Source organism: Gymnoscopelus braueri (assembly GCF_963280865.1).
Source record: "Gymnoscopelus braueri genome assembly, chromosome: 13".
NCBI lineage: Eukaryota > Metazoa > Chordata > Actinopteri > Myctophiformes > Myctophidae > Gymnoscopelus > Gymnoscopelus braueri.
Genome location: NC_137615.1, coordinates 21,247,203 through 21,274,479, shown reverse-complemented (window position 1 = coordinate 21,274,479; position 27,277 = coordinate 21,247,203). Strand labels below are relative to the sequence as shown.

At 42.3% G+C, this 27,277-nt stretch overlaps 3 protein-coding genes across 4 annotated transcripts in view; 2 read left to right on the top strand and 1 right to left on the bottom strand.

The window, feature by feature from the left end:
* mylk5 (myosin, light chain kinase 5) overlaps positions 1 to 27,277 on the top strand; it is a 32,413-nt gene that overhangs the window by 2,176 nt on the left and 2,960 nt on the right. Inside the window, exons 2-17 of one of the 2 annotated variants that reach the window (XR_013934367.1) lie at positions 1,865 to 2,014; positions 2,706 to 2,858; positions 3,641 to 3,802; positions 5,224 to 5,259; positions 8,143 to 8,270; positions 8,856 to 9,009; positions 10,088 to 10,399; positions 10,537 to 10,639; positions 12,942 to 13,145; positions 13,475 to 13,692; positions 14,260 to 14,383; positions 16,099 to 16,251; positions 17,000 to 17,129; positions 17,449 to 17,536; positions 17,665 to 17,805; positions 18,246 to 18,810. Coding sequence is in view for 1 of the 2 variants with exons in the window: in XM_080447910.1 (XP_080304036.1) it covers positions 1,865 to 2,014; positions 2,706 to 2,858; positions 3,641 to 3,802; positions 5,224 to 5,259; positions 8,143 to 8,270; positions 8,856 to 9,009; positions 10,088 to 10,399; positions 10,537 to 10,639; positions 12,942 to 13,145; positions 13,475 to 13,692; positions 14,260 to 14,383; positions 16,099 to 16,251; positions 17,000 to 17,129; positions 17,449 to 17,536; positions 17,665 to 17,805; positions 18,246 to 18,451 (2,462 nt within the window). In the remaining variant the exon portion in view is untranslated. Of the gene's footprint in view, positions 1 to 1,864; positions 2,015 to 2,705; positions 2,859 to 3,640; positions 3,803 to 5,223; positions 5,260 to 8,142; positions 8,271 to 8,855; positions 9,010 to 10,087; positions 10,400 to 10,536; positions 10,640 to 12,941; positions 13,146 to 13,474; positions 13,693 to 14,259; positions 14,384 to 16,098; positions 16,252 to 16,999; positions 17,130 to 17,448; positions 17,537 to 17,664; positions 17,806 to 18,245; positions 20,451 to 27,277 lie in introns of those variants that run through there. The other variant, XM_080447910.1, reaches the window with a different exon arrangement.
* LOC308099463 (coenzyme Q-binding protein COQ10 homolog, mitochondrial-like) lies at positions 21,510 to 22,969 on the bottom strand (the record flags this gene model as incomplete). The annotated part of the gene is made up of 2 exons (XM_080448208.1): positions 21,510 to 21,647; positions 22,712 to 22,969. 2 exons carry the CDS (start codon positions 22,967 to 22,969, stop codon positions 21,510 to 21,512), a joined length of 396 nt encoding a protein of 131 aa, XP_080304334.1.
* Positions 25,227 to 26,945, top strand: LOC308099763 (lysophosphatidic acid receptor 6-like). The gene has a single exon (XM_080448518.1). The coding sequence runs from the start codon at positions 25,768 to 25,770 to the stop codon at positions 26,713 to 26,715; it is 948 nt and encodes a 315-aa protein (XP_080304644.1). The 5' UTR covers positions 25,227 to 25,767; the 3' UTR covers positions 26,716 to 26,945.

Genomic DNA, 27,277 nt, shown 5'->3' with positions numbered 1-27,277 from the left:
TACACAGTAAAAATCTAACTCAGAGAGTGTACAAAATTAACAAAATGGACCCATACAAATGGATAAATTAACACTGAGGATTTTTCTCTGTTTTTCCTTGTAGAGTCATCTCTTTGAGGAGGTAATCAGTTAATACATCACCTGTTGACATTGTCTTAACTGCAACTGAGGAGAACATAAAGCGAGGCTTAGTTCTCTCTAAAGCTTGTGTGGTCTTGACTGAGAAATGCTGTGTGCCATGGGATTTTAGGAGCCTGCGATCAATATTCACTACATGTGATATATTACACTGTGCAGTACTGTCATGGTTCCATATGGAGAGATAAAGACCAACTGTTTGCGATTATTAAGATGAAGAACAACAGATACTCTATGACAAGAATGCTATACCCAAACACCCATGAGATGTTGTTTTGTTAGGTGTTAAAACAGCACCGAGATAACATGCATCACATGCAAATGTGGTTAACACTCGAGCGCAATGGAAGAACAGAAAGAGAAGGAGTTACTAGAATTGTTGTCAGTTGTGGTTTGTGATGGCTAGACAGAAACCCTTAGTATGCACATAGACAGTGGGTGCTGGGTTAAGGGCAGAACATCTTGTAAAGATAAAACCTGCATACCGAGCTATAGTTTAGGCTTCTGCAAAAGAAGTCTAAACTATAGCTCAGTGTGCAGGTTCTATCTCTAAAAAAAATCTGTGACTAAAGAACTGTGGTAGTTGTGGAACTGTGGAACGGTTTGAAGTTAAGAAAATTTCATGCCCTTGCAGCAATTGGTATAGTGCACCAAAGTGTTAACGTCATGTGATTATAAGGAGAACAATGTCACAGTATATCATCACTGTTGGGTGGAAACTTTGTATGTCCAAAAACCCGTTACATTTCAGGAAATGGGAAAAATAACCTGTGTTTCATTGGATCTGTGGTATCTTGATACACATTTATGGACTTATAGAGCCCAATTTGTACATCCACAGAGACAAGGATTTAAGGCTGCATACTGAGTGGCACAGCTCACATACACAGCGCACATTCCAGAGTGGTTGCTCTATTAGATGTCCAGTACAAAGGATGCTTCCCAGAGGGCATCTGACCTTAGCTGACCTCTAGGATCTTGGGGTGTTGTTCTTCCACAATGGACACACACACACACACACACACACACACACACACACACACACACACACACACACACACACACAAGAGATGTAGCACACACACCTAGCTCCGTGCACATCCAACACACGCAAAGGCAATGTATGCAAGTACATACATACACACACATGTGAAGTCTGCATATAAATACTGTGAGGACAATGAAACCGTCCCTTCTTCTTGCTCCTCTGTTCTGTTACGGCCACACCATGTAGCAGCAAGGCTGACTCCTGTGCTCTGTACTCTGTTTTATCCAATAAATCGACTTGAGGAACATTACTGGTCTGGACCTTTCTACTTCCTTTCAACTATTTTGTCACGCTTGTGCAAAATACACAACAGATCCAATGTGGTTATTATTTAGTCATATGCTCTTGTTCATAATACATTTCATTGGTTGAATATTTATAAAACCCAGAGAAAACCACTTTAACCTGTTCCTATTTTGTTTATTCATTATAGGTGAAAACTTTACATTTTTCAAACCTTTACAAATCTACAAGCTCACATTGCATCACATTGTGAGCTTGTAGATCATCTATTTTTGCTATTTTTGCTGACACTGTCATATGATTGAGTATAAAATAGGGCATTCATATGAATATATGTTTCTGCCCAACAGCGATGATGAGAATTAAAAATGTGTTTGCTTGCGGCGCGTTTCCTTCTCTCTCTGAACCCTCACCTTCTGCCCACCCCTTCTACAGGGTCCGACAGCCTGTCCCCTGTCAGAGGAGCGGACACACCACTCTTCACAGAGCCCATAGAAGACTGCTCAGTGGATGAAGGAAGCGACATCACCTTGCGTGGGGTTCTCACTGGGAGCCAGCCAATCAGAGTGTCATGGTTACACAATGGTGAGCCGGGGGAAATTGGCACACATCGCTCTCAGACCTTACTTTCAGTCATGCATGTTCTATAATGAGATTAATCTTAAGACCGGAAACGCATCTACAAATGTCTTCTAAATCGTAACAGGTTTCTGAAAAACTCATGTTGCTAAATATCAGTGGTGCTTAAAACTTTTTCATGTCAAGGACCCCCAAAAATGTATTTGGCCGCCGAACCCATCTCAAAATATTTAGTTCCAGGGACCGGCCAGAAGCAAAGATTTGAGTTAAAAAGGTTTGTTTAAAAAATAAATATATATATTCAAAGATTTGCACACATTTTCACGAGAAAAAAAAAATTGCAGCTCTACAAGCTCATAGTGCAGAACTCGGTGCCTCGGTTAAGATGTGGACCCCAGGAAGAATAGTTTTCACTACGGTGATGACTAATGGGGATCCATAATAAACAATAAATAGACATATATTCTACTACACCGAAGGCCTTTGTTCTGATTCTGGTTCACATCTCATGCCCTGGCATTGATTAATTAAACTTAATTCAATTTCCAAAATCGCATTTTCTATATTTTGTTAGCCACGCATGACACCACAAGATCCTCAATGGTAGCTTATGTGCAGATTTACATCTACCTTGTCCTTACTCTTAGTCATAACAGCAGACATGTTCTCAAGCGTGCTTGTTTGTGCCTGTGGGCAGGTGAAGTGGCCCGTTTCGGCAAGCCTTTCTTCAATGGAAGTGAAGCGAGCTTTGTGGTGAAGGAGTGCCTGCCAGAAGATGCCGGGGCCTATACCTGCTTAGCAGAGAATCCAGTGGGCAAGACGTCCTGCTGTGCAGCTGTGTTTGTCAGAGGTGAGATAACGTAGTGCGCAGAGAACCCATTCAAAAAGACCTTTTCCATGCATTGTTGGTTTATGGGATGAGGTGATTGTCTCTATTTAATATGCAATTTAAAGATGTTTTCAACAATCTCTTATCAGGAGGAAATGCTGCAACACAATCGACAGCTACTGTCAACTGCCTGTTCTTCTGTACAGTGGGCTAGATCAGATAATGCTGAGTTTCTCATAGACGGGTTTCTGCACAACTAGCAGGCAGAAAGCAGCACTCTACAGCATAATTTGGAACAAATCTTTTTAGTTTGAGAATTTTTCAGGTCATGTGATCACGCACTGTACCTCGTTGCTCTAGCTGGCTCTAATCACACAGCTGATTAGAGACTAATCAGCTGTGCTGTTTAGTCCCCTGAATGCGTGCACACACCCAATACTGTTTGTAAACAAGAAACCTGTGTATATGTCAACATGCAACTGTCAACATGCAACTGTTTTAACTGATTGTTGTCAACATAATTGTCTTTCTTTGTTGTACATATTTATTTATATGTGTAATCTCTACATCATTGTAAATGAGGGTCTCCCTCAATGATCTCGCTGAGAATCTTAAATAAAGGTCGAATTAGTGAATGAATAGCTTACATGCTCCAGTGATGTCATTACGATCACTTCTCTAAGGCCTAACCACTTTGCAGCAAGCGTTTCAGTTCTGACAAACCCTGTAACCCTGTAACCCTGTTGCTTGTTTCTTCTCCTTTCTCCTTCCTGTCAACAATGACCATGCTAAAACCAATTCAGACTTTGAAACTATCTGTGGTGTGCTGGACAGTACATCAAAGACAACCGTGCCACTTTCCAACACCATCATGGAAAATGGAGGGCCACCGCTGTATGCCAGCATTGGAGGATCGAGTTCCCCTTCATTTTCTAATAACCAGAGCCCCGGGGTAACGCCAAGAGGTAATGGGAATTATTATCCATCAACGCTGACAAATTACATATAATTATAAACAACTTTGATCAGAGATCAGTCCAATACATTACTTATAAACAGAATAATTATATTAAAGTTTCACTCCTCGCAAAAACAGGACTGGACCTAGGAAACAATTATGTCATTTACCTTTGAGGAAAAGAAAAAGAAAGAGAAAAAAAAGTATCTTCTCATAAGCACAACAGTGACACCAAACAATGTCTTTCATATATCAGTCGACTTATATATTATATACTTATATAAGTATATAAATATGCAGTATATATTATAATATATACTGCATATGATTACATTTGTCTCCCCAGAATTGATTATGTCATCATATCGGCTGGACAACATGTATCGATATGTAAGTGTATAACCAGAAGTCCAGGAAGTACAGGGCTACAGGAAGTTTCAGTAGGCTTGACAACATTTAGCCTTGCACTTCCTGTACTGTCGGCAGTGTAGTCCTTTTCCAGGATTTATCTCCTTGTGAGATGGAGATAAAACTGGGAACAAAGTTAACACAGCTAGATCAGAGAGAGTAATCTTGTAATCTTGTAATCGCTTCATCTGTCTATAGGGAATGTGTAGAAAATGTAATTACCTTTATTTGCTGTGTGTGCAGTCTGTGCAAAACACTGAAGCATTTTAAATGAGCTGAGCATGAAAGATAATAAAGATGTCTGTCTCCAACTCTCCATACGATAGCGTGAAGCAGAGTGCAGCAGGGATTGATTATGCCTGATTTGCTATCTTCAGTGTCACGCACCAAAGATGGCAGATCTAAAGGTTAAGGTTCACAACACATCACGCTGCGACGTGTTGTGTATTATATGCTAATATAAGTGTAAGTGCATCCTTAAGAGTACCTGGGGGCAAGCTCAGTGATGCATAATGTCAGCGAGGATTACCTTCACAGTTATGTGCAGAGTTGGGTCATTTGATACTGAATCATTTTCACTTCCTAAGTTTGCTCCTGTTGCTGTACTTATGGACCGCACAGCTACCTCTCTTCCCTTTACCATTGTTCCCCGTGTTGTTGATAGTCATGTTATCCCTTTATTTCTTTTTTTTAAAGGAAGTACGTTATTTCCAGTCTTGTAAAATGATTGGCTCTTAGACTTTACTTCGGCCAATGAGGGATTATACCAACATTGTTCTGCTTCCAAAACAATGCAGCTTTGATGTGCTTATACTGAAAGCTTTCATTCACAACGACTGCCATGTTAGGAAAGGAACAGCACAGCACAGCACCGTGCACCGCATGGTTAAACCTAGACTGTTTGCAAGCTGATAGCCATAGAAAGAACACAGCTCCGCCTTAATCTACTCGCTGCTCACACACACACATCCCTGATAGCTTTCACCTTTAAATTCACCTGCGTTCCATCTCTCTCCATAGAAGCCGTTCCAAAGAGGAGAGCAAACTCTGCGACAGGTAAGAGGTCGACACTCATCTAGTTTTCTCCTCCATCACTCTTTCTCTGACTACTAACTACCCAAGAGCGTGTTTTCCTTCATTTCTGCTCTCTTTCTTATTGATCTATTACATAGTTTACATTCTTGTTTTGCAACACTTTCGTTGTTCTTCTTCAGCCTTTGCTTTTTCTGTAAAATACTTTAAGTGTGTTAGTTTAACTCGTAAGCGTAAACATAACCTTTACGGCTCACTTAAAAGGTAGGGTAAGTGATTTACTTTGGTTAAAATAAGTGTTAAATAGCTCTATATTCTGATAGTAATCATTGCTATAGACTAGAGTGTTTGTTCAGTATAAGGAGTCTCTCATGTCTCTCCAGCTCTTTATATTAAACAGAAAATGCATTTCCAGTGCTCTCTCCTGATTGGCTTACATTTTGTCACCTACATGAAAATGAGTGTATATTCTATACAGAGCTGGAGAGACCCATGTGACCGAGCAAATGCTCTGTCGCAATGATTACTATCAGAATATGGTACTTTAACCTTTTAACAAAACAAAAGAGAAATATCCAAAAAAAATCACTTTACCTACCTTTAAGGGTCACTCTCAGAGTTAACCACCTGGAATTTACTTTGCAAAAGTGTTGGGCTGTAAGCTATTGTGCTGCCATAGTGAGGGAGTCTAGATCACAATAGTTGCTGAACTGGGTCAGTGAGGGTGTTACATGACAGCCATAACAATACATGGAGTCCACATAATTGCTTCTCTGTCTTTTATTTGCAGAAGTTCAATAGAAGCAGGGTTGCAGATTAAATTATAAGGAAATTGATGGCTACATAAGGGAATTCGTCAAATAAAAGGCTCTTTGAGAACAGACCAGGCCCTGTGCAGGAAATAACTACATAATGGTCTGTTATCACTTTGCCTCCAGTCAAATTGACCATACCGCTGGTATTTGAATACCTACCTAAAGACCTTGACTTATGTTCATAAATGGAAGTATCATTTGTAATGCAATGATGTGCTTATTTGACTTCAGCATGAAGTGTTTCTGTGTCATATCTGCGAGAGCTCTCTGTTTGTTCCTCCTTCTAGACTTTGTGTTCGTGCTGTGTTTGCATTCTTGCTCAAACTTATTTACTTATTGAATGGACTTGTAAACTTAATTCAACTTATTTATTATTTATGAGCAGGAATAATAAGTTTCTCTGTATATACAGAGTTCTTTTTATTATCTACACTACAACACACACACACACACATCCAGCACAGCATGAAAAACCACATAACACAAACACACAAATATTACAGCCGAATAACCTGATGCGTATGATATTATATCTACTCGATCAGTAGACAGTAACACATTCACCTGGAGGCACAGACAGATGTTACTTTAGCATAGCGTATCAGATACAGATATAACTTGTGCTGTATAAGGGCAAATACCTAACTGATGGTGTTGCTTGCTCACAAGCTTCAGAGCTCTGTCTGTACCCTTAGCGGCGTCTCCTTCCTGGCCACCTCTGGTTTCTGGCTCTGACGCTGTACCGGCTTTGCTCTTGTTGAAAGTTCTGTTTTTCATGGATGCAGACATATTGCAATGTCTTTGGCTGTAACATACTTGACGAAAAGCATTGTGGAATCACAATGCTTTTCGATGTGTTCACTGCCCAAAGATTTGTCTCCATACACAGTAGTGGAAAAAGTACTCACATGTTTTACTTAAGTAAAAGTATCAATACTGCAATGTAGAAATACTTTGTTACAATTAAAAGTCCGGAATTCAAAATTCACTTGAGTAAAAGTACTATAGTATTGGTATCAAAAGGTAGCCTGGTAAAGCCCCTCCCTCCGGAATTCTCATTTCCATTTGATTTCAGGAGTGAAATAAAATACAAATGAGATTTCTGGAGGGAGGGTTTACCAGGCTAATCAAAAGGTACTTAAAGTACCAAAAGTAGAAAGTACTCATTGTGCAGAATGTCCCATTTCACAAGTTAAAAATGTATTAAAATCTTTTGAAAATAGCAGATCTACAAGCTCACATTGTGAGCTTGTAGATCTTTTTTGCTACAAAGTAACTAGTAACCTAGTTTTCATATAAATGTAGTGGAGTAAAAGTACATATATTTTCCTCTGAGATGTAGTGGAGTAGAAGTAAAAGTATTGAAAATTGTTGATACTGAAGAAAGTAAAAAATACCTCAAAAAGTGTACTTAAGTACAGTACTTGAGTACATGTACTTAGTTACTTTACACCACTGTCCATACATACAGCCTCTTGCTCTGGTTGCTCCAAAATGATGAAATGACAGTCCTTTATTATTATATTCCTTGACCCCATTTCCCCGGGCCGGTTCATAATCACGCAGGACTCCAGAACATTGTCATAACATGCCTCCCCAGACAGTGAGAAAGATGGAGAGAGGCAGGGCCTGCATCCTGGTGGAGATTTGCGTTCTACGTGGTCTACTGAGCATACCTTTCTACTTTGTTTTGTTTGTAGGGCTGTCACGATTAAACATTTTACTTGACGATTAATTTTCACACAAATAATTGCGTTTTTGGCATTGAACATAGGAACATATGAATCAAAATTAAATTTCTGTTTGGCTTCTAGGCTTCGTACACAAAAGGTGCACAGGGCAGATATTATGACAAATAAGTTAGATATTTTAATAACTTAGGCTACTTTGTATGAATTGTGGAAATAGCCTCTACAAGCTCAAAACGCGCCACGTTGAAACACGTGACTATTTTAGAAAATCCAACATGGAAATGATTATGACGATTATGACGATTATGCAAAAATAATAAGCGATTATCTCAAATAATTGCGATTAGATGATTATGCAATAATTGTGACGGACAGGCCTATTTGTGTGTTGTGCTCCACAGGTCCACAGGTACAGTTTAAGAACCCACCTCAACATATTGAGGTACAGGCAGGACAGACCGCTCGTCTGACGTGTTCGTTCACTGGAAGCGCCCCTGTAGTGTCCTGTTGGATCAAAAACAAAGAGCAGGTAGGCTACAGTGCTGCTTGTATTTACAGCAGGTGTACTAGCACACCACATTATCATACCTGTTATCATCTCCCTGTTGGATTCTTTTATTTTGTAGTGCCATTTTAATGTGTTTTCTGGTTTCTTTTGCTGAAGTTTATATTACATTTGTGTTCCTTTATTTTGTAGTAATGTATAGTGTTTCCTGTTTTCATAATAGCTCTACCTGTCTTGTAGCCAATCATGTGTTTGTGTTGATTTTCAATTATGTGTTCAGCTGTGTCCTGTTACCTGCCAGTTTGTAACTTTATGTTACTGTGAGTATGTGTTTCGGCTTTTGCCTCTACCTGTGTTTCTGAGCTTTCCTCAGAATTCTACCCTGCTAATTTCATAATGTTAGTTCCTGTCTTTGGAACTTAATAAACCCTTTTGTTTTTGAGCCGCTTTGCCTCTGCTTATCTCTGAACTTGGGTCCTACTCTCCACTCACACCATGACAGTACTGTGTACACTACACATAACTCATCTGTTCCACAGTATGACCACTTTCTGTGTTGAAAATACAAACAGGAAGCCACTCATTCAGTTTGCCTCTCTCACATTGCAGATAGTGGATTGTGCAGAGGTGTGGACAGAAAGCGGTGATCAAAGCAGTACACTTGTTATATCGGAGGCCCAAACACGGCACGCAGGACGCTACACCGTCGTCGTGAAGGATCGCAAAAGCTCCGCACAGCACACTGTCACACTTTCTGTTATAGGTAAGCCCTAGCCCCTTTCGGGACCCTGTTTACCTTTTTTGTATTTGGGAAGGCGGTATCCAGGGTCCCTTGTTGGTTAGAACACGCTCTCTCGTACCGGCGGCTACCACTGTCTGGTCTCGGGCGTACAGCTCGCCGCTTAGAAGTTGCAGAGATTTCTCAAAGGTACCAACAAGAGCAATACTAACACGCGAGAAAGCGGCATCAAAAAGCGGGGATCGGCGATGCCGTTTAACATTTTTAATAATTTAGTAAACCTTAAGCTCCTTTCTCACACTCTGCTCCACTGCCCATGTTCCGCCTCCCCGCGGTGACTGACAAGCTGCGCGTCCTACGTTACTGCCTCTGATTGGCGAGCTCCTACACGCTTGCATGACAATCACAACGCGGGGAGGCGGGACATGGGAAGTGGAGCTGCAGGAGCAGAGTGTGAGAAAGGAGCTTAAGGTTTACTAAATTATTAAAAATGTTAAACGGCATCGCCGATCCCCGCTTTTTGATGCCGCTTTCTCGCGTGTTAGTATTGCTCTTGTTGGTACCTTTGAGAAATCTCTGCAACTTCTAAGCGACGAGCTGTAAACCCGAGACCAGACAGTGGTAGCCGCCGGTACGAGAGAGCGTGTTCTAACCAACAAGGGACCCTGGTATACCGCCTTCCCAAATACAAAAAAGGTAAACAGGGTCCCGAAAGGGGCTAGGTAAGCCCATGCTTCTTCAACCACTGTTGTGGCCAGTATGCGGTGTAACAGAGCTTAAAGGGATAGTTCACCCCCAAAATGGAGACTTAGTCACCCCATGGAGACTTGAATTCATGGATTTTTTTTTGTTTTTGTCACATTCCTAAACTAATAATTTGATGACCGGCAGCGGTTCCGGTAGGAGACACAAAGAGTCTCCTTTGTGTCTCCTACCGGAACCGCTGCCTACCGGTCTGCCGGTCATCAAATGCTAATGCGACAAAAACAAAAAAATATCCATGAATTCAACTCTCCATGGGGTGACTAATCGATAGGGTTATCGATTTTTGGGTGAACTATCCCTTTAAGTTTGACGTTCTATTTGACATCTTTCCCACCAGAACAGCCGCAGCCTCCTGCCTCCTGCCCTGTAGTCTCCATCATCTCTGCCAGCAGCCTGGTCCTGTCTTGGTCTGGTCCCAGTTACGACGGGGGCAGCGTTGTCCTGGGTTACGTTGTTGAGGCAAAGAGCCAAGGCCCCACAGAGCCTGGGGACTGGAGGGAGCTGACAACCCAGTGTAAAAGCACCTCGTACAGAGTTGGTTCAGGGCTGCGGTCTCAGGTGGACTACTGGTTCAGAGTAAGGGCCTACAACGCCGTGGGGGTGAGCGAACCCAGCCAAGTGTCACCGTTGGTTAGGATGGAGCACGAAGGTGAGATGTGGGCTTGATTATAACTAGTTCCATATTCTGTTCGCTGAGTAGAACTTTAACTCCCAGGATCATAAGGATATAGTCTACAGTATTATGTATTCTCTCTGACATATATATATGTCCATATTTGCTTTCAGAGAAGCCACAGGGAGAGGAGTCCTTTCCAACGTATACAGACGTCACGTTTGATTCTATCCACAAAGTCACAGACCACTACAATGTACTGGAGAAACTGGGAGTGTGAGTGTCTGTCATGGCTAATTGCATAATGCTGTAAACGCACAGCTTACATCTTTTCTCTCTGATAGCATCATACTATCACAAGCCAATTTCTTGTTAACAAAACAAATTTCTTCCAGGAAGCATGACATGGCTCATTCCTGAGATACAGTACCAAACTTGGCACATGGATGAGGTTCATTTCCGAGGAAAAAAATTGCTTGTTTTTGTCTGATGGGTAATTACAAAGATGGAAACTCTTAGTTTATTATGACATGTCAAAACATGCAGAAACTTCCACTGAGATTTGTTTCAAGAGTGTTAAGTGACTACAGTTTACTGTCCATCTTAATGTTTAATAATTGTTGACACATTAGGGTTTTTCATAAGATTTGCATTTACAATTTAGACATTTAGCAGATGCTCTTATCCACAGTGACTTGCAAAGTGCAAGATCTAAGTAAGTGGCATGAAATCTTGTCAACAAACAACTTGGTATATGGCCAAGAAAATAGAGCGCAAAGTTTTTTTTTAAGTGCCTACGATACCAGGAACCTAGCATCTGTTTAAACAACATGCTATCTAAATAACAAGTGACCAACATCCATCTAGACATAATATAAATTGCATCTATTCAAAATAGGCCAAAACAAAAGTGATACAAAATGAATCAGGACTGCTAGGGGGTGAGGTAGAGTCTGAAGGACACCTTGGAAGCCAGGAGAAATAAAAGAGTCCCAGGAGGACACTTGTTAGCCACTGTGTCATATGGAAGGGAGGGACAAATGTCCTGTGTTAGATCTGAGTGGGAAAGGGTGTAGGGGTGGTTCTGTCCTGGAGGTGGGCGGTGCCATGCCCAGAATTGTTTTTAATTGGATGCAGGTACAGTAAATGGTGCGTTTATATAGCGCTTTTATCCAAAGCGCTTTACATTGATTGTGCCATTAACCCATTCACACACACATTCATACACCGATGGCGGAGGAAACCATGCAAGGCACCAACCTGCTCATCGGGAGCAATTAGGGGTTCAGCGTCTTGCTCAAGGACACTTCGACACTAACTTTAGGGGAGTGCCCTAGCCCGGGATCGAACTGGGAACCTTGCGGTTATCCAGTTCACTTTACCCCTGAGCCACTGCCGCCCCAGTAGTAGTACAGTAGTAACCGGAAGCCAGTGAAGGGAATGCAGAAGGGGGGCGATGTGAAAATGTCAGGAGGTTGAAGACCAGGCATGCGGCAGCATTGTGGATCAATTAATAATTTTTCTACCATCTCCCAGTTGTTCGAATTTTGCATCTACGTTCTGTGCTACAGCCATCCCCAAAATTGACAAGGAGGACACTCAAATTTACCGGCTTAGCTGTGAAATATATGTATTGGTTGATGTTGTCTTTCTGAGGCATGTTTCAGAGTTCTATGCATGATGCAATTGCCAGTGTGCAACGTGTGCTTCTGAGCTGTGCAGCGCATACAGTATGTACTTGGAGCTAGAGCCTGACTAACCTCCTTATTTTCATTCATTTCAATGTATGGATAGAAGCGTTCTAACATAAACCTACATACATTTAATTGGTTTTAACAGCGTACTGGTTTTAAATACAGCTGTACAGTATTATGATGAATTTTCTAACATGTCAAGTCCAAATCGGGGGTGGGAGGGCCCCATGGGCGCAACATTGCCTCACTCTGGCCCTGTACTGTTGGAGAAGGTCACAAAGTGGATGTCAGAGACATGAAGGGGAGTAACTGAGAGGAGGAGTAGGCTCTAGCCAACACCAGGATCCAAGAAATGACCAGCTCTATGAGTAGGAGGCGAAGGAGATAGGGGAGGTTGAATGAGGGACAGAAAAGAAGTATGCGGGAAGGAGCTGATATAAGTGTCCGGCTCTTCAACCAAATCCCCAAGTGAGCCTGGTGGATGATAGAGGGACAAGGTGTGTAATTGAGACAGCATAAAATTCAAATGTGGAAAGTGATAGATGAAAAAGATTAGGAATACTTGGGAGATGTAACCAAACCTGTACCACCACCACCTTGGCCTGAAAGCCTGGGAATGTGGCTGAAGTTGTAGTGCTCTGAAAGGGCAGCAGGAGTAGCACTAGCAATGTCTGGGGTTTTCCAAGAATTGCAAGAATTACGCTCCATGGACTGCTGATTGCCAGTTCCAAAGTCCTCCTTTCACAAGGATGTAGTGATCGGGTGACGTAGATGGATTTGTCAAATGTTTGATCTGGATCAGCAAAGATCTGGTAATAAAACTGTCTCAATTTCAGTTTCATATTCCTGGATAAACTGAAAAACATTCTTCTTCTTTTCCTTAGGGGAAAGTTTGGCCAGGTGTTCAAGCTGACCCACAAAGAGACGGGTCATGTGTGTGCTGGAAAGTTCTACAAAGGCCGTCGTGCCAAGGAGAGGGAGGCAGCTCGTAAGGAAATAGAGCTGATGAACCACCTCCACCACAACAAACTGGTTCAGTGTCGGGCAGCATATGACCAGAAACCTGAGATGGTCATGGTCATGGAGTTGTGAGTAGCACCATAATAATGTAGCAGTATGTCAAGCCTAATTCATACTTCATCGCACAAAGTGTTCTCACCGAAAATAACAGATTTTCAATTGACAGATTTGATGTGATGTGTCACATTTTCTTTATTGAAAAATCTGTTCTTCTTGGTGAGCAAAGTATAAATTAGGCTTCTGTCATGAAGCCTAATTAATAAATAATGAAGTGAAATATAGCATTGTACTGCATTGCAGTAGGGTGAAACCACAATATGTACCGGTACTGTAGGCCTACTGAGTTGAATATAATACTTTGCTATAGTCATTCTGTCACTGTGTGCCATCTCTGTAGCATTGCAGGTGGGGAGCTGTTTGAACGTATCGTGGATGACAACTTTGAGCACACAGAGGCTGCCAGTGTGCGTTACGTGCAGCAGATCCTTGAAGGAATCGGGTACATGCATCAGAAGAACATTATCCATCTAGACCTCAAACCCGAGAACATTGTGTGTGTTGACCACACCGGCACCTCCATTAAGATCATTGACTTCGGATTTTCCAACACACTGGGTGAGTAAAAGAAGTGACATTTATTGTTTCTGCCAGGAGGGTGGCGGATCTTAATGTTTGCTTGTGTGTGTGTCTGTAACCAGACATAACCATAAACAAACCTGATACGCCCATATATAGGCATACCCTAGCCTCGCGTGGCCAGACAATATCACACGACACATCTGCCGAGGGCTAAAGTGCGATGCAATTTTGCAAAGGCAGATTCGTCTGGAACCAGGCTAGGCATACCCTGTATATTGGTTGGATCGGTGCCACGGATCCAACCATATAATGTACTAATGACATCAGGGATCTCCATATATGGGCATAACAGGGACACAGACAGACACTACAATGGGTACTCTGACAAAGCCCCCGACACTATGACTCAGACATATCGGTCAGATCAGATCACCGAACTTCTAGTACAGTAAAAGCACTTTGACTGTTTTACAAAGAGGGAGAGACACAGACACTTTGGCATAACCGTATCAGTAATTATTACAGATTTAGGCTTGGATTGGTGAAATAGTTAAATTGCCACCTATGCATTTGAATGCTGTTATTATGATTTTTTTTTTGCAGACCCCAACACTCCTCTAAAGGTGATGCATGGAACCCCAGAGTTCGTGGCCCCAGAAGTCATCAGCTATGATCCTGTGTGCTTGGCCACTGACATGTGGAGCATCGGAGTAATCTGCTACATATTGTGAGTAAACTTACCCCAGTTTGAATTAGAAGCATGGATAGTTTTTTTGTAGAAGGCTCCGTTCAGCCTCCTCTTTTTAACCTTCCTCTAGATTTTTTCAATGGCATGTTAGGTAAATCAGTGGTGTTAGTAAATGGCTGAGAGGTTACACGCACGCACACAAACTCTGGCAGGCGGAGCTGGATGGTTGACATTAGTAACGGTAGTAATGGAAACAAAGACCTCTGTCTTTAATTGATCTGGTCAAAACTCAGTATTCACAAATCTAACATACAATTGGGAAGTTGGCTGAAAGCAACGACCAAAAAACCCGACCAAAAAACCCGACCAAAAAACCCGCTGTTGCCAGATCGTGCGCGAGCAACAAGCAACCTAAGCGAGCAACAAGCAACCTAACACACAAAGCTGCCCACTGCGCATGCGTCGACGCACTTTCTCTAACCAATTTACACCCACTTCACGCTTACAAAACCTGGACATGGCAACGTCGCTCATCGTTCTGTGATTGACAGCAAAAGCTGGCCAATCAGGTGGCGAGTTCGAGTGAGCCCGAATGGCTCCGAGTGCAGCCGACAAAAGACGAACGCCAGCCATTGTTTTGTGCGAGTCAGGGTGCGAGTGCCTTCATTTCTTACTTTAGCTTATAAAACGCTCTCAAACTTCTTCTCTGAGGCACGGAATTTACTTATAACATATCGTTTGGATAGAATTTAGTTGTTTCACTTCATATGTGTGCTCAATTATTCATGACAGAGCCTATTTAAAAATAAAAATTCAGAGAACCGGCGACAGAATTTTCGCTGACGGACAGAGAGAGAGAGAGAGAGAGAGAGAGAGAGAGAGAGAGAGAGAGAGAGAGAGAGAGAGAGAGAGAGAGAGAGAGAGAGAGAGAGAGAGAGAGAGAGAGAGAGAGAGAGAGAGAGAGAGAGAGAGAGAGCCAGAGGGGAGAGAGAGAGAGACACGGAGATGGAGAGAGAGGAAGGACGGCAGGAGGCGATGCGCTGTTAAAAATTTAAAAACTTTTTTGGGGGAAATTTTTATCCCACGATTTTTGAACCCCAAAATAAGCGAGCCCTTGCTTATTTTTGCGCGGACCTAATTTGTTTGTCATTGTGGTGAATGTTTGTGTGTGCTGCTGATGTTTGTTGTGTGAAGCTTAATGTCAGAGTGTTTGTGTTGGAGCGCCTCAGTGCGGCTGCAGAATTCATGTGCAACATCTTGCATGCGTGGCTGTGGCTTCACAGTTTTCCTTCGCAGTGTCTGTAGGTCACGGCCTGGAGACCCCAGGGTCTCCAGGGACCCCTAAGGGGGGGGGGGGTGAGACCCTCTGGGTTTTTTTTTTTTTTTTTTTATCCCATGATTTTGTACCCCCAAACGACATTTTCTTTGGGGGGGGTAGGGGGGGGGGGTACTAGAATTCTGCCCGCGTAGCGGGCAGAACTTCTAGTGTCTTCACAATGTGCCTTGATCTGTCTACACTACAGTATATGTGCCTGTTGCTCAGTGAACTTTTGACTTTGTTTGCCACCTAGTGGTGCTCAAATATTATGTTTAATAGCTATTAGACTAGTATGTATTCATCTCTCTCTCTCGTGTGTGTGTGTGTGTGTGTGTGTGTGTGTGTGTGTGTGTGTGTGTGTGTGTGTGTGTGTGTGTGTGTGTGTGTGTGTGTGTGTGTGTGTGTGTGTGTGTGTGTGTGTGTGTGTGGTCCTCAGACTGAGTGGTGAGTCTCCATTCCAGGGTAAAAGTGACGAGGAGACCCTGGCCTCTGTGACGGCAGCCCAGTGGGAGTTTGATGAGGAGAGCTTTGAGGACATCACTGAGCAGGCCCAGAACTTCATCAGCTCCCTGCTCAGCAAGGACACCAGGTGACATCTGGACACCAGTTCATGCACAGCTAGCATGTGTGTGTGTTATAATGCGGCTCTAAGTTGATGACTGTGGTCTTCTGACTTCACTCTGTTTTTTTGGGTCACCCAGACACAAAGCTTGAGAAGCACCAGGGTTGTCTGGGTCTGGACTAAAACTCCCACTAGGGAGAATGGGACGGAGTATTTCTATTTTGCACACTAAATTAATCCTTTTAAGTTTTGAAATCAGGTGCTCTCACCTACCACCTGGAGGTCATATTACAGTACCTGTAAAATATGAGTGATCTTGAAACGGCCTACCTCAAAATGTACACATGTTTGTCTCACCAAAATACTGCTTAGCATGCTTCAACCATGTTTCTTTAGTAGTAGTCAGTGGTTCTAGGATCTTTCTCTTCCTCCTTCTCTCCTCTGTCTTCCCTCCTTTCTTTGACTGTGCAGCCTTAAGTGTCTTGACCTCTGCTAAACTCACAGCTATCTGATACATTTTCCTAATTCTTGGCACTGACTTTACAAACATTCACACATCCTGTCTAGTCGTAGTCTATATACAGTACAGTTGTCCATAACACTGTCAAAGCAATAAGGCAAGTTATCATTTCTTGATCTAATCCTCCCCCCCCCCCCCAACTGTCCTTTTTCTTCTCCTTTGTTTTGCTTTTGTTAGTTATCAGCAAAATGTAGGTAGACAGCCCTAAATGTCTCAAAACGAGATTAATTTTAAGCCTCTGTGTTCTGGTTCCAGACGAAGGATGTCCTGTAAGGAAGCCCTGGCTCACCCCTGGATGGCCATGTTTAACTCAGTAGACCCCGGCACAACCAAGAGCCTGTCCAAGGAGAAGATGAAGAGATACCTCGCTAGGCAGAAGTGGAAGGTGGCCTGTTTTTTCTTTTATTTGAATGGCTATCTTTATTACCCCTTTTATTTACTGATATAATGGGAACTGACCAGTATGACCCCGGTCATCTGTTGTTGACTGCTGAGCAGTTGGCGGAGTTAAATTAAATACCTTTCACTAGGGCATCTAGACCAGTAGTAGTTGTTATGGGTAAATTTCACTGATATTTTTCAGCTATACATTCTCACCATCTCACCACAAGCTTACCTCTTCAAATGTTATGGTATTAGTCACTCTTCATTGTTGTGATCTTCTAGTGCAAAAGTCAATCTCTTCTTTTTCTGCCTCCATATAGAAAGCAGGAAAGGCCATGCTGGCCCTCAAGAGAATGGCTCTGCTCTCTAAAGGAGACAGCCCTGGATCACCTACAAGCTCCGGGGAAGGTGAGAAACTCAAACCTTTCTCTGTAGCAGGACAGATCATCTCAGTGACTCAAAACAAGGACTCCTGCACTTTTCTGTGTGACATCTTCAAGGTTTAAAGTTCTTTCGTAATACTCCTTCTGTCCCAGATTGCCCCTTGACACCAGAGACAGAGCAAGCACTCCAGTCTCTGGAACTTAAGATGCAGGGGGCTCCCCAGTTCTCCCAGAGACTACAGGATCAGACAGTGACACGGGGCTCCAGTGCCCGTCTCTCCTGTCACGTACAAGGTATACACAGATAAACGTAATACTCTTCCTGGGACACTGTTAAATTTCATGAATTTGTTTATATTTTCAAGTTATTAAAACATTATCAAACTTACCTTAATAACTGAATAAATCATGGATGTTTTAATTTAATTGTATAAGAAATTGCTCTTAAATGTTGCGTGTGTGTGATTACTTCTCTGTCTCGGTAATTAGATTTTCTTGCCATATTAAAATCAAACAAACCACGGTATGCTTTGGAAAATGGTTGGCAGTAATTCTGCCATGAGTCGTACTCAATGGGCTACACCTGATGACTGACCACCATTAATAGTTCTTGAAGTGAAGGCATCTTTTGTGATGAAATTGTCATAGTTTCAGCACTGAGTGGGTTACCTGTGTGCTCCATTTCAACAGTTGTTTTGTAACTTGTAACTCTGCCACCCCCTCTGTCTTGACAGGCTACCCGGACCCAGAGGTGATCTGGCTGTGTGGGGAGCAGCCTATGGTTGAATCATCTAGAGTGCAGATTGAGTACGAGGATGATGGGCACTGTACCTTGGTACTGGCCCAGGTGGACCCTGGTGATGCCAATATTTACACCTGCAAAGCCACCAATGACCAGGGGGAGGCAGTCTGCTCTGCCAAACTCATTGTGAAACAGTAAAAATGTATCGTAACTGTGAATGGATATAGCAGTACATAATGCAGACATGCACTCATAGACACACTAGGGATTGTGGAATATATTACGTTTTTCGGTTCTTATATTTGACTTTAATACAAATGTGAACCGCAGCACTCTGATATACAGGTGTATATTGTAGCTACATCAGAAATTCAGCCATGAAATAGTTATGCATTTTGTACTTTCCCCAAATGTATAGACCTAATGTACATTAACATTATGAATGAACTTAACACCTACACAATGGTTATTAGTGTATCCATACAATTATATTTCTAACAGTGTCACTGTGCTCTATTTCTACAGAAAATTAACATCATTTGTGTATATGTTGCACGGTAATCATGTATACAGCTCATTCCCTTACTTAAAATTGTAGTATGAATAAACCATTCAGCTAAGATTTTGCATGTTTAAAGACCCATCCACAAATGAAAACAAAAACAAACGGGAATCATATGGTAAAGAGAAGGAAATCAAAGTGTTGTACAACATTGGATGTTAATTTGCCTGGAGCTCCAAGTAAACGGTGCAATGACATTGCAATTTGCTGCCCATTTTAATGTCAGTCGTGTCCTGCACAGAAACCAGCTGCAGTGTGGGGTTACTGGGGTAGCAGTTATGAAAGGCAAAATGTTTCCAAAGACGGAATCCAAGAGAGCTGGAGATGGACTTGAATGCATGAATCCATCCCGTCCTGTCCCATCCCCATCCCTCATTTTGACCATACACCGAGACTAGCATACAATATTTATGTATTCAGTACTATGAGTTGTGGAATGTGGTGTTTTTGTGCTGAGCTGCTGAACAGCTATGTAGGGGGAAGTGAAATTGACACAGGAAGGCTACTAGGTTTGGTACCAAGTTAGATTATATGATCTTGAAAACAAAGGACACCAGGATAAGACAAGAAACGTTACTGTCTTTCACAAGATCTACCAGGATAATGGGTAGTGGTCTTTGCAGGAAATCAGGCTTCATACTGAGCTTCCCCAGAGTGAAATAGGCCTACACTGCCCCCTACTGTCTGCAGTTAGCTATGGTTTAGGGATTTTTTTCTGATAAATCCTGAGATGTCACAGTAAATTATTATCCACATGGATTTAATAAAAACTAAAACAAACCACAAATGACAAACCTTTTGTGGGTGTCAAACAATCTGGCAACCCATTTGGTAAAAGACAATCTTGAGATATTATTGTACAAAACCATTTTCAGCTCAATGTGAAGAAGACTAAGTAAGGAGCTGGTTGTGGATCGGAGGAGGAAGAAGACGACACCGGTGACCCCTATTTCCATCCATGGGGTTAGTGTGGACATTGTTGAGGATGTACAAGTACTTGGACTGGGAGTATACATTGATAATAAACTGGACTGGTCATAAAACATGGATGTACTGTACAAGAAGGGGCAGAGCCTTCCTCAGGAGATTGCTGTCTTTCAATATCTGAAAAAAGATGAAGATGTTCTATGAGACTGCGGTACTTCTTGTTTGCTGTGGCGTGCTGGGGCAGCGGGCTGAGGGCAGTGGACTCCAACAGAATCAGCAAGCTGCTTAAGAAGGCCAGAGACGGTGGAGCTGGACTCCCTGGCACTTGTGTCTGGGAGGAGGATGCTGTCCAAGCTCCATGCCATCATGGACAATGACTCCCACCCTCTCTATGAAGAACTGGTCAACGGAAGGAGCATGTTCAGTGAGAGACTCGTTATGCCAAAATGTACCACTGAGAGGCACATGAGGTCATGCCTACCATCGGCCATTAAACTTTACAACGCTTAGGGGGCATTTAATCCAGTGGATTGACGTAGTGTGCAAGCTTATGCTAGTTATGTAAAAGGCTTGCAGATGTGCAACTTCACTTGTTTTGATATATTTTATCTTACGTTTTATTATTTATTGCCTTGGATGTGATTTGCTGATGAGAGCGGCTGTGGTTCTTAATTTCCCTTCAGGGATTAATAAAGTGTTTCTATTCTATTCCTCTCTCGCCATCTCATGTGACTGAAAAAAGAGACTATCGTCAAGAGACACACGTGCGTAAGCTATTTGTTTTCAGTGACATGCATGTCACTGCATTGTTGTGGTAGGATTTAGAGGGCTGGAGAAAGGAGCCCAAGTTTAGCTGATCTCTCCCTGAACAGACCAAACGTAAAGGTACATATAACAGTCCACCCCAAACAGAGACATTCATAAAATCATATTTGCCATCACTAAACGTCATCCCATCAAGTGATCAACTGAAAAACATGAACTGATGAAAATGTATTTATTTCTTTTTCTTCTATTAATTATCCCCCAAAACATATGTACATTTAAGTAAATAAATGAAAGTTTGTGGTATATAAATCATTTACATTCAAAGTGTGTTCTGTGAACACATCAACAAATAATACAACCAAACAAAAGACCTGTTAAGACAACTGTGATGAAGTTCAATAAGAAGATCCAGTCTTCTGCATAAGACAATATGTGGGTGGAAGGCGGAATTTGTAACTTATTGTAACTGTCCATATAGAGGAATGTAGGGTGGTCAAAGTCAACGATGACTCTTCATGTTGACTGGGACCAAACATTCCCTCAGACAGATGAATGTAAATGATTTCAAAGTCAAAGTCGATGACACAATTATCTCTAGCAAAGAAGAGATTACCCATTTGGGTTGCATTCTTGACAAATACCTGACAGGTGAAAGCATGGCTACAAAGGTGGTCAAAAGAGTAAACCAGAGAACCAGATTTATGGGCAGAGTTTCCTCTTTTGTCAACCCTCAGGCCCTCAGGACCCTCTCAGGGGCCATGATTCAGACCCTTTTGACTATGCTTGCACCTCTTGTTACTCCAACACCTCAGTGTCACTGAAGACTAAGCTTCAAACCTCCCAAAACAACTCTACTCCTCGGACTGGGGCCCATGACCCACCTTTCTTTACTTTTATGAATGGACCTTTTAGACAAAGTATTTTAAATGTAACTGTGCTGTTTTACATTTTTGCGAAAAACAAATCAAAAACAAAAACTGTCTCCGCGTTGGTTCTCAGTTAAGAGGAGCTTCCGTAAAGCTTGGCTGCTCGCGACTCAAAGACACCAATTATCTGCTTAATCCATGGCTTAATCTCCTCATCAAAGAACTTGGTCGCCAGGTAAGAGTGCAAATGGGACTTGAACTCAAACAACACCTACAGAGGACAGATGGTGGAAATGTGTTAGTGTGTATGTCACTGCACCAAGGTTATGCATAATTGTTACGTCTTGTGTACAGGTACATAGGAGTAAAAAAAATCGTTCGACTTCCAACCATTATAACCAATCACAATGAAAGCACTAATCAGACCCTCACCACCCCAGAAAGACTAGCGACCACTTTGTGGAAGCTATAGGAGATCTGAATAAAGAATCACTCTCAGGATATAATACATTTAAACCTTACCTTCCCCTTAAAGACTGTCTGTGGCTTACTGTTCGGTTGAGAATTTAATATGTTTCTTTTAAAACCATTAACCAATTCCCTTAATAATAATTAACTTGAGTATAGCCGTTGCCTGGTCTTCCGTAGGGGGATCTCGCCAAGCATTTTGTCCCTGTCCCCCAGTCCCTGTCAGCAGGCCCTTATCACCTTATGCGTGGTCAGGACAGCTATTTTAGGACATCAGCAGACTACATATAATGAAACCTAATTTGATTTTATATAGCGCTTCCTTTCAGTGGCTAATTCATTCATAACAGTACAGGAACAAAGAGTTGGAATTACGTAGTTAATCCTAATAGCATTCATTTTGACCTATCAAGTTCCACAGGCCCCTTATGAATTCTACAGTGCAAAAACATTAACAGAGTCCTTTGGTGACCTTGACAGTTGACAATACTAGGCTAAGATCATAAACCAAGGCTGGGGTTTTTGTCCTATTATACAATCCCAATGTGCTGAACTGTTGTGAGTTGGGGGACGTACAGTATATTTATTTGCACTTACATAAAAGTCCACCTTGCAGGTACTGGTTGGTCCTTAGCTCCGGGGCCAAACCTCCATATTGTCTCAAGATGGTTGAAGAAGAGGGATCCATCAGTACACACAGCCTGTTTTAAAACAAATGTCCACTCATCAATGTCTCATCATTACTTGGCTGACAGACATGGTAACCCAAAGGGCCTGAAGCCCATCCTGGTCTAGACTGCTTCTTTAAGAAATGAAGCCGATTCTACAAAATGCCTTCTAAATCCTTCATGACCAATATGGACTTACCCTGACTTGGTGGTTAGGTACAGTTGTGACCTCAGAGGTGTAGCGCTCAACAACGGGGAAAAAGCCTATTTCCAGTCTTGCCCGCAAGTTCCTGTTGTGTCCCTTCACGATTTGAGACTTCCTGCACCAGGGAACAAAGTGCTGGTATTGGTCCACATTCGCCACCAAGTTGTACATCTGCTCTGGAGTATACCTGAACATGCAGGAGGAAACAGACATTAGCCACCCCATTGTTGTCTCCGCCAGGCCGAAAGGCATGGCGAAAGGCATTTGCCCCTTGTCCGTCCATCCGTCCGTCCGTGTGTCCGTCCGTCCTGTCTGTGTGTTAGCAGCTAATCTCCGGCACCGTTGGCCCGGTCGCTCCGAAACTGTGCACACACACTCCCTGGATGCCAATTCAGAATTTTTTCACATGGGCCTGTTATAGCGCCACCAGGAGGCCGATTTGTGTAAAACCCATTTCTTTACATTACTCCTACAGATTTTATCCAAACGTCATGCAAATCGGTACACAGTATCTCTATAGTCATGTGATCAACACGAATCTGTCCGATTTCCCATATTCCATCCTCATTGCCTATGGCAGGCTTCCAAAGTTACACCGATGGCACTGACTAACCATAAGGATTGACAAATTGTTCCTTCTCCTCCTAGTGGAACTACAACATTTTGACCCAGAAGCTCTCAGAATGGAACTATTCAAATTTCTATCAAAAGGAGGTCATTACATTTCTGGAATTTAAAAGGAGGGCACAGGTTGAACTACACGTGATCGATACTGGGCCCTGTCCTGTTTACTATTTATGTCAATGAAACTATCTCTTCCCTGCGGTTGCCACATTCACATTTACGCAGACTATTCTGTACTGTACTGCGGTGCTGATTCTGTCTTTCAAACTGACACTTAACGCTGATAGAACCAAATTCAATTCATGGTTTTCTTCAGATCCAAAAACATAGATTACTGTAACCTGCTGCATATCTCAACTATCAAATGGTAACGTTTGAAAATGTATCGTTATTCAGTTGTTGTTGTTATAACTTATAGCACCATCTGGACAATCTTTTCTTTTCTTTTTTTCATCTGAATAGTGTGTAAGATTTCCAACCTATCTACCAATATTGGGAACTGTAGTTGTTACAATAAGTTTAGGGCAGAAGAATTATCGTTACATAATTGGGTTTCAGCAGCATCACTGCTTGGACTATTTTACTCACAAATCATTAAAATATGTGATAGTTTCCCCTTTCGTTTGTTCTGTCAAATAACACTAACGTTGAAACATCACACAACCGAACGATCCTTGTCTTTGTGCTTTAAAAAGTTTTACATTTCACTCTCCAAGGAAATGATCTAATCACGATCTCAACTCTCACTGCCTTCTTCACACAGGAGTGGGGCAGACTCGCGGGAAGTCATTTATAGCTGGGGGGTCCAACGCACGCGTGCGAACACCAGCCAAAGAAATATAGATTTGTTCGCCTCTTTAATTGCTCGTCGTCGAATTCTCCTCCTATGGAAAAAAACAAACGTTTACCCCCTTCAAACACATCCTGGTTGCGGGACCTAATGTCATTTTTTAAACTAGAAAATATTACATTTGCTGTCCGAGGATCTGTTGAGAACTTTTATAAACATTGGCAGCCTCTCATTTCTCACTTTGAAACACTACAAGCCATCTCACTGGATTAGAACGCCCGATACATAATGTGTATTTACCACCCAAGGTTCGAGGGTGTGGGTGGTTTATGCTGGCACCATTTGAGTCATTATGCTGTTTTCACTTTCTTTCTTTCTTCTCTTCTTATTCTTTCTTCTTTCTTCCTTCTTCGTTTCATTATTATTTTTTTCTTTCTTATTTTCCATTTAGCTTTTTTTCCTTTGTTTCTGTGGGTGGAAAGGGTTTTTTTTTAGAGGAGGGGGGAGTTGGAGGGGATGTTTTGAAAAAATCAGAAAAAACCACAAGAAAGCACTGACCTGTATTAGAAGTATGATATTGCTGGTAACTGTACCTGTGTCTCTGCAAAACTGTGGAATATAAATGTATTATTTGTGTTGTCTTTGTCCCCAAAAGGACCACGGAAACAAGGATAATTCCTTTTAACAGGACGTTCATGAAAGTCCTTGCGGGCTTGTTTCCAATGAGGGCCTGTGAGCAATTAGGGGTTAAGAGTCTTGCTCAAGGACAAATTTCATTTCATCGACACATATGCTGGCGTGGCCTGAAATCGTACCTGGGGCAACCAGGGCCTCTGGCTCCCTAGGCGGGCTCACTAACCACTCAGCTATGGCCGCCCCTTCTGCATACACACATACATACATACATACATACATACATACATACATACATACATACATACATACACACATACACACACACACACACACACACACACACACACACACACACACACACACACACACACACACACACACACACACACACACACACACACACACACACACACACACACACACACACAGGAAAACTCTGTCCTAGGCTGCTAGGCCTACAACACACTGTGCACTGTAAACATAATGTACTTTACACAGATGGGACCGACTAGCCATAATGATTGACAAATTGTTCCTTCTCCTACTAGTCTATGGAACTGTAACATTTTGACCCAGAAGCTCTCAGAATGGAACTATTCAGATTTTATCAAAAGGATTACATTTCTGGTCTTTAAAAGGAGGGCACAGGTTGAACTACACGTGAAAACACTGTGAATGGGTAACTTTTCAGGACATGTAAGTGAAATGTATTGAATTATGGCATCAGGCGGCAGTGGCTCAGGTGGTAGAGTGGCTGTGCAGTGCACCCTTTATAGATACTGTGAATCAAATAAATGGCTGGAAGTGGAAGTGAAACTGAATCTTTCATGTAAGCGTGGCCACACTGCCACTTCCTGTGACAAGCAGGAAGTACGATTTTCCACCCTTTACTAGAAGGTTATATCTAGAGTGTGGAACATGTGGTTTATGCAACTGTTAGGTTCACATGCGACACATTAGGTCTGTCGTTTCAAAGAGACATCATTACTAAACAGTAACCATGACAGGAATTGGAAATTGGACAGAAAGTGGACTAGAGCTGGACAGTCACAGAAGTATGACCTATTCTGTAGTGTTTGGCTGTATTTTAGTGTTAGGCTTTCCTCTCAATGCTGTGTCACTCTGGATTCTGGCGCGCCGTCACAGCCTTAAATCTCCCAGTGCCGTCTTCATGATCAACCTGGCAATATCAGACCTTCTGCTGGTGATCTCCTTGCCTATGAGAGTCTATTTCTATGCCACGGGTTCTTGGCCCCTGGACATTATGGCATGTACCTGGGCCACTATGCTCTTCCGCAACAATATCCGCTCCGGTGCCTTCTTCATCACCTTCATCAGTGTGGACCGGCTGCTGGCAGTGGTTTACCCTCTGAGGTTTGGGCATCTGAGAACCACCACCAATGCCTGGAGAGCCTGTGCCCTGGTTTGGGTCTTGATAGTGGCTGCAAACATTCCAGAGAGCGTACATTTTAAAAGAACCATGGAAAGCTGCAATGAAACTGCATGTTTTGTAATTCCACCTTGTGGCGGTCGTGGTGAAAAATCTGTGATGCCAGTGATGGCTTATATTTGGCCTGTTTTACTATTCGCCCTGCTAGCAGTCAATGTTGTGTCCACTGCTATGGTGTACTGGACTCTTCGCAGACATCTCAATGACTCTGCAAGGATCAACAACAAGATGAATGTCATGCTGATTTTTGCCATGAACTTGTTGATGTTTGTGATTTTTTTCTTGCCTCTCAATGTGGCCATAATGGTTAAATGGATATCTGCCATCAAGCCCACATCGTGTCTCTGTAGTGTTAACTGCTGTCTAGATCCACTGTTGTATTACTTCTCTTTGGATGCCTTCTGGAAGAAACAAGAGAATGTGGACTCCTGTCTTACAAGAGAACGGTTGGCTACAGTAGGTGAGGATGATGCTCACAGAGTCCAGAGTCATTTATAATTTGGTTCATGACCCTTTTAAGTGTCAAAATGTATTAATGAGTGCCATTAAATGTCCCTTCTGTCATCATGTCATGTTTTCCACCTTTTCATCAAAATGTGAGAGGTGAATCTGTTTGTGTTGTGTGTTAATTATTGTACAATGTTTGTTTCATGTTTTTGCACCTGCATGACCGAATCCAATTTCTGGACTGTATGTTCTATGTATTGGCAATAAATTGTTTCTGATTATGTTGGCTATTATGAATATATTTCCTTTCCTTGCAGCTGCTTTCAGAACTAGGCCTACTACCTACTATGTGACAGACGTCAGTGTGAGGGTGGTGGTAGTGGGGGGTCTGGATTCCTGCTGGTTAAAATGGGTGTGCCGCAGGGATCGATACTGGGCCCTGTCCTGTTTACTATTTATGTCAATAAAACTGTCTCTTCCCTGCAGTTGCCACATTCACATTTACGCAGACTATTCTGTACTGTACTGCGGTGGTGATTCTGTCTTTCAAACTGACACTTAACGCTAATAGAACCAAATGCAACCTGCTGCATATCTCAACTATCAAATGGTA

What these genes read in the sequence shown, in the direction of transcription:
- LOC308099763 (XM_080448518.1), top strand. Translation starts at nt 25,768, where the DNA reads ATGACAGGAATTGGAAATTGGACAGAAAGTGGACTAGAGCTGGACAGT.